Raw genomic sequence first — 8,079 nt, 5'->3', positions numbered from 1 at the left:
AGTCTGACCTGGATAGGCAAATTAGGTGTATCCTGTTTTAGTACAGTCTGTTGTATCGTAGTTTTTAGTAATAGGCCTACATTGTCCGATATAATACATTTTTTGTAGAAGAATACAACTAGAGCCCTGTCTCCGCCGTGTCTGTTTACGTAAGGCTTTCAAGGAGAGGAAGAATCGTGGAATGCGTTTCTATACCGCTTTTGACCGAAACATATTACAAAAATATAACTAGAAAGGGGTTGCATAATAAAAAATAAAATAAATCAGGTTACTACGTTTTGATATCTGTGTAACAGGCTCACTGAAACTCGCCTGTTATACTGTTATCTAAACCTCGCCAAATATAGCCACGTTATCAAAATGTAGTTTTGTCAGAAATGCCCAACAATTGCCTCTCTTTTGTTAGAAATGCCCAACAATTGCCTCTTTTTTATGTGACCTTGACCTTTGACCTGATAATCTATGACCTACAAAGTAATATGTGCATTAGTTAGTTTGCGTAGTTTGAAGTTCATAAGTTAGAAGTTTAAGGTCAATTTCGTAAACGGTTCCATAGGAAATACATTGACAATTGATTCTTTCTATTCATTGTAACCTTGACATTTAACCTGGTGACCCCAAAAGCAGCATATAGATTGGTGTGCATAGTAGAAGTTTTAGGACAGTTTGTTTAACAATTTCTGTAAGAAGTTTTGTGAGAAATGCCCAACATTTGTCTCTTTTGTTAGAAATGCCTTACAACTGCATTTTTGTATGTGACCTTGACCTTTGACCTGATAATATATGACCTACAATGCATTAGTTAGTTTGCCTAGTTAGACGCTTGAAGAAATGATTTAGTATGTAATCCAATGGAAACTACTATTTTCATTATTAACTATGTACATGACCATTGACCTCAGGACCTCAATATTAATCAGATGCATTCTTGTTGTATAAGGGTCTGTTTAACAGACAGATGATTATAGTAACTCTATTCAATGATTTTGGTAAAAGTAAACCTGCTTCAATTTCACGTTTGGCAGTTACCCAATTTGCAGTGGTTACCATGGTAACAAATTTTAAACATTATAAACATTATATTAATTTAAAGGATATTTAATATTCTTAAGGTGTGTGTAATTTGAAGAATAATTAACACAAAATGGAGCAATAGTAGCACTTTAAAACTGTAGTTAATGCCTAAATTTATGATGGAACAAAACTGATAGTACTGATCATTTCATGTCTTTTTTTCTTCTTTTTTTGTCAAATAAAGGTGTTTTCTGGGGGGAAAATCCATTAAAAGAACAAATATTTTGAACTTTGTACATGTTGCCATGGTAACATAAATAAAATAATGTATTTTAAAATAGTGTAGTAAAGTAGCACGTCCATTGTAGAATACGTGTGTATATTTTCATTTCAATATGCCAAATATTAATAGAGATATCATTAAAAATGTATGATAGGTCAAATTATTGAACTTGTTTTGAAACAAAGAAGCCTGATAAGGGTTAATACTAATTATATTGGGAACTACTACTGCGGAACCAGTGGAGTCCACTCCTTTACAGTACCGTATTGGAGTTGCCCTCTAAGGGAAACCTATACGGCGGAGATATTAATAGGGGTAAGCGGTATGTGGCTCGTGGATCCTCCTCTTTGTGGGGTCTAAAGAGGTGGGGCGCCCAAGGTACCTAGGGGCCACCTTCATGACAGGGATAAAGTTAAAGGCTGTTGGTTGTTTCTCCGGTTCTTGAAACACGAAAATCCGTCTGCTGCGGCTGAATTGATCCAAACTTTTAAACTTATTTCTTGTGTTGTGTTTTAAAGATGCTGAAGTCTATATCAAAATCTATGCATTAATAATAATTATGGGTAATACCCGATAATTGTATTTAATGAAGTCTTGCGATAGTTTTGTGTTTGGATCAGTTCTATTGTATAGTATGTATTAATTAATTATATGTGGTACAGCGCAACACATACTAAAATTAGTCATTTAAAACATATGTCACTTCCTCTCTTTGTCTGTAGCTTGAGTCAGATAGATGTGTTTGGAAATTTAACACCCACCTACCCACTCTATTTGTAATATTCTACAACGTTTTTGTTTATACACAATGTCATTTGTTTAAGCTACATGTATACTGTTTGTGTTTTTTCTTTTTTATTCTGATGATTTGCATGCTACTGCCGAATTTGTTTTTGGAATATATTTCCAGGTGGTTAGTGTTGAACCTGAAGGACTTCGTTAACTGTTAAGACATAAAAAAGAACATTACTGGACAGCTTCCACATGTGTAGAGGACCTGTTTTCTATAAGATGTTGTTCATTCGTGGAGGCATTCGTTTTTCGCACGTCTTAGATGAAGATACGTGTATTTTCCCTTTTTGCCTGCATGCGTTCTCTTTTCTTACCCATTTTCGTATTTTGTATTTGCGCTTATCTGGTATTAAATACTTTTCGTCGCAGTTGGTGGAAATTTGATCAGCGAGTTCCGGGGAGACACGATATGGATTTACGGGCATACTGGCCCTTATTTACCCCAACCGCCGTACAGTGGAGGGGAGGGTGTATTATGCTATTAATACTAATTATATTGGGGACTACTACTGAGGAACCAGTGGAGTCCACTCCTTTACGGTACCGTATTGGAGTTGCTCTCTAAGGAAAACCTGGACGGCGGAGATATTAATAGGGGTAAGCGGTATATGGCTTGTGGATCCTCCTCTTTGTGGGACCACCTTCATGCCAGGGTTAAAGTTAAAGGCTGTTGGTTGTCTACCCGGTTCTTCAAAAACAAATATCCGTTTGCTGCGGCTGAATTGCTCCACACTTTTAAATTTGTTTTTTGTGTTGTGTTTTAAAGATGCTGAAGTCTATATCAAAATCTATGAATTAAAAGTCTACAGGACCCAAACATTATTCAATCCAAGCTGGCAAAATACGTTTCTGACATTTATAATCAATGTATAATAGATCGCATCAGATTGAATATAATCATAGTATAATAATTAGTAGGCTCGTGTCGATGGTGTTAGAGTGTTATCCGTTAACAACCTAGCCCTAAAATAGACAATTCGTAGGGATATTATCAGAGATGATGGTGTTCTTCCGAATTCACCAAACAGCATATATATTGGAGGACCATTCTGCACAGGTGCTAAGTATCACAAGACTTGGATATGAATGTTTTCTATAATATTAACATTTTCAAATCCCCAAATGGTACATGTAGTATTAAGTAGTAGGAACAATTACTGTGTCAAATAACTTTAGTTGATATTCAATTGACAAAGGTTTGTTAGATTTTCTTAAGGTGTAAAACATGAATTTTCTGTTTTTACGTTTCTTGCACAAATGCAACTTATTACTTTTATCAAACCAAATACCTAACTATTGTATAAGCATTCATGTTTTCCAATGTATGATTACCTAAATAAAATGCTCTCTTATTATATTTCCGTTTTTCCTCCAAAATGCTTCAGCGCTAAACCAGTGAAATGTTACATTTTAACCAGATCAAAAGCAGTTCAAAAGCATTTCTGAATATCGCAACACTTCAGCTGCTGCTAATACTGCACTACAAAGGCCTCACTGTACTCAGAACAGACAACAAAACCTGTTATGCCCAAATTACTGAGATCTAACGTGTCTCTCTCTCTCTCTCTCTCTCTCTCTCTCTCTCTCTCTCTCTCTCTCTCTCTCTCTCTCTCTCTCTCTCTCTCTCTCTCTCTCTCTCTCTCTCTCTGTGTGTGTGTGTGTGTGTGTGTGTGGTGTGTATTTGGTATATGTTTGTGAGTATATGTATACACTGGTGTAGAAAGCGACGAGTTTATGGCCAGTTTCCATGTTTTGCAATAAGCACCATAAGCATTTAAACTGTTTTCAAGTTCATCTTCAATGCATGCCAATAACACCGTGTCATCTGCATACAGTTTAAAAACATAGTTAATCCAATATCCAAATACATGTCAAAGACAAAGACATTAACAGTGCTACCAATAAATTGTCAAAGTTGTGAAAAGTCTTCCAAATAATTTAGATACAATGAAAATAAAAGTGATGTTAATATTTCTCCCTGGTAACTCCCATATCACATGACTTAATGCAAAAATACATATGAATTAACCAGATCTTTTTTCCATTTGTATTGTATTTTGGTAATTGCATCAGAGACCAATCCTCCATACTGTATCGAACGACTTCCCAAGATCGATGAACACACAATATGGTTTGTCCCTTTTCTCCCCCCTGCGCGTGCTGTAACCTCACCGTGGTGCAGGGGTGTAACATTCTCTTTGAGAATGGCCAATACAGCACACTTTGAAGTTTAGAGTAAAAGTCAGTATCTCTCTATGATATTTGTGTTTGTATTTTGCACAGTTCTTTACACTGTTTTTATTTATATCTTGAATTTTTCGGTTGATGTTGATCATCACCTTATTTGTTTCCATTACCATAGTTTGACACCCAACAGCCGATGTATTTTTCGTGCTGGGGTGTCGTTAAACATTCATTCATTCATTCATTCATTCCTTTTTCTCCCCAGTAATTCATTTAGGGCGTATATTAAAAACACTTGATCATTTGTGGAATAACCTTTCCTAAAACCAGCTTGAACTCGTGATAAAACATCATATGTATCAAGATATTCTGTCAATCTATTACGAAGTACATTTGTAAACAGTTTACTAAATCAGGATACTAGTGATATAGGTTTGTTGTAGGCAGTACTTAAATAATTCACTGATACTACCTGACACACTCACTGCTGGTTCACATTACTTAACGAGTTTCTGCTTTTCCTGTCCGGTACGTTTTATGTTCCGGATTAACAAAGAATGATTATGTTTAGTTTGCGGCTGTTAACCTGGTTGTAGCGTTAAGAGATTCAAATTTCTACATGGATTCTAGGTAATAAAACAGTCATCGTACTTCAGAACTGATCTCTATATAACAGAAATTCTAAACTACGCATTTACAAGAATGGAACTGTTTTCAAGAGTGTGTTAGTTTTCTCGATGTTTCGTGATTTCACATTTATATGGAATACGCATGTGTTGAAGTTTACGTTTAAGGGATAGCATTTAATATTATGCTCTGGTTTTAATGTAAAATGATATATAAACATGTTCGTTTCATACGTTTGAATTTGATTAGTAAATTGATACAATAATAGTTGAGTTAGAACGTGTCGAAACTAATTGTGTTAACTATCTTCACATACTGAAAATCAAGACGACGGCATTTTTTTCCCCGAAAAGCGCCGAATTTCAGTTCAGTGTTATTTGTGTATGAAACATTTCGTCGAAACGAACGAGACAAAATTATAGCGTCTGTATTTCCCCCCTGATATTACCACTTCATTAAAAAAACAATACCTATTCAAAGAGGCTCGCATAATACAATACAATGTTATACATACAGTTCAGTCGATCTAAGAGATTTTGAGGCATAATCCAAAACAAATTGATATATAATTTGTTTCTTCAGAATTCATTTTAGGGACGTCCCTAGAACAACATACTAAAATCCATAAAAATCATTCATAGGTAAGTATGCCTAACTTGCATAAATCCAGGATGGCGTCCAACGTATTTAACTTTGCAATGTCATAGAATCTAGAGAACATGTTTGAGCCGTTCAGACAACATAAATTGTTTTGGGTGGATAGGAAAGATATTTTAGAAATTCCTAGTTTGATCCAACACTTATTTCATTTACATAAGTCCAATATGGCCGCCAAAATAACTCTGAATAGCCAATTGTGTGTCTACATATGCATTCCCCCCCCCCCCCCCCCCCCCCCCCCCCCCCGAGATTTTGAAGTTGCTTTCAATGTATTTGAAGATGAGAAAGCTATTCCACACAAGAAATACATTTCTAGTTTTAACGGACACTTCCATCTTTTGCATAATTCCAATATGGCCGCCAACGTAAAAAAAAAGAAGCAATTCCGTCTACATATGATTTATTAAAGAACTTGAATTTGTTTATAGATGATTTTGAGATAATGAAGCTAGTCTGCATAGTGATGTATTAACTATATTGTCCCATAGTTTAGATCAATTAAAAATGGCTGCCCGTGTAATATTTCAAAGAGAGCGAGGGCTGCGTTTCCGTATCTAATACTTCCAGGAGGTGAATAATAATAATAATAATAATAATAATAATAAAAATAAAAATTAGTAAAACTTCGCAAATTTCAGTTGTTTCTGTTTATGCCTTTACATTATAACTCAGTCACAATCAATGATGGCTCCAGTGGTAAAGCGTTCGATTGATGCGCAGTCGGTTTAGGATCGATCCCTGTTGATGGGCCAATTGGGATATTTCTCGTTCCAGCCAGCGCACCACGACAAAGGTCGTGGTATGTGCTATCCTGTCTGTGGGATGGTGCATATGAAAGATCCCTTGCTGCTAATCGAAATGAGTAGACCATCAAGTGGCGACAGCAGATTTCCTCTCTGAATGTCTGTGTGGTCCTTAACTATAAGCCCGACGCCATATAACCGTAAATAAAATGTGCTGAGTGCTTCGTTAAATAAAACATTTCCTTCTAATCAATGATATGAGGAGGTATCTCTTTTTTTTAAATTTGTTGTTCATGCCTTTAAAACTATTTCAAACAAAACATTATTACAATTTACTTTCTTCCAAAAATTATTTCAATCATTCAATAGTGGGTGATAATAAATGGTATAAGTAACACTTATTCAGAGAGTATATAAATCAATGAACAGTTTGTTTTGTTTATCGACACAACTAGAGCATATTGATTGTTTGTTAATCATCGGATATTGGATGTCAAACATAGAAACATTTTGACACGGTCATAGAGGAAACCCGCTACAGTTTCACTAGTAGCAAGGGATCTTTTATATGCGCCATCCTACAGGTAGGATAGCATATACCACGGCCTTTGATATACCAGTCGTGGTTCACTGGCTGTAATAAGTTAATTACTATATCATCATTTTAACAAAACTGTCTGTTAATTTCATTTAAGAAACCCACATATAATAGGTGGTTACATGATGCATTACATTCTATAGAGCATCCATTCAGTTTTAAGCTCAGTTATCTATTTTACTATATCATCATTTTAACAAAACTGTCTGTTAATTTCATTTAAGAAACCCAAATATAATAGGTAGTTACATGATGCATTACATTCTATAGAGCATCCATTCAGTTTTAAGCTCAGTTATCTATTTTGTGGGCAGGTTAACATGTATGATTATCGACATCACAAGGGACACACTCATAACAGTCACTATGGAGTTTTAAAAAAATCGAGCAATCTATGAGGAGACGTGATTGATGGGCAGGCAGAGTATTGACACGAATCTAGTGTTCAAGTGTTCATGAGCTTCCAGTAAAACACATTAACGTGGCAGATCAAAGGACATTTTTTAAGATTTGTTTTTCCTGAAAGTTATGGCTGACATGGTCTGTATGGAACAAGACCGAACCACATAGATATTCGTCTATGAAACTAAATGGAAGTTGTTAGTGTTCTAATCGTTATTTTCTTCCACGTCAGCTATGCCTTTCAGGAAGCCAGTTATTGATATGTGTATCTACCATACTTGTTACCTGAAGGTTGATCATCTGTTGATGCAAGTGTTTGGAGATCTCTGCCAGTGCTGAAGTTGGCATCACAGATAAATGGCATGATCTCATCAGCCGGAGGCCATGCACACTGTTCATAATTGCCATTACTCTGCGTGCCCATCGATCCTATCTTCCTCTTACATTGCGTCTATATTGTTTCATGGAACTCCAATGTCATGCCTCGTATGAGTGTGTCCCCCTGTGATGCCAATCGCCATATATTTCAACCTGCTCACAAAATAGTCCTGTTGGAGGAATGCACTCTTTTTAAAGTCACACAACGTTCATCAGCAGTAACTAGATTATTGTCTGATAATGCGGCATGTCATCGCCTGTTGGAGACATGAACTCTTCTATAGAGTCACACAACGTTCATCAGCAGTAGCTAGATTATTGTCTGATAATGCGGCATGTGATCGCCTGTTGGAGACATGAACTCTTCTATAGAGTCACACAACGTTCATCAGCAGTAG

At 35.9% G+C, this 8,079-nt stretch overlaps 1 protein-coding gene across 1 annotated transcript in view; it reads right to left on the bottom strand.

Moving 5' to 3' along the window:
- The window catches only part of LOC121385923 (sushi, von Willebrand factor type A, EGF and pentraxin domain-containing protein 1-like), a 50,793-nt gene extending 43,082 nt beyond the window's left edge, over positions 1–7,711 (bottom strand). Inside the window, exon 1 of the mRNA XM_041516715.1 lies at positions 7,589–7,711. Within this exon, the coding sequence (XP_041372649.1) occupies positions 7,589–7,711 (123 nt within the window). The remainder of the gene's footprint in view (positions 1–7,588) is intronic.
- Positions 7,712–8,079: the final 368 nt, after the last annotated feature.

Source organism: Gigantopelta aegis, chromosome 12 (genome assembly GCF_016097555.1).
Source record: "Gigantopelta aegis isolate Gae_Host chromosome 12, Gae_host_genome, whole genome shotgun sequence".
In the NCBI taxonomy this organism is placed as follows: domain Eukaryota; kingdom Metazoa; phylum Mollusca; class Gastropoda; order Neomphalida; family Peltospiridae; genus Gigantopelta; species Gigantopelta aegis.
This window is presented reverse-complemented; position numbering and strand designations above follow the sequence as displayed.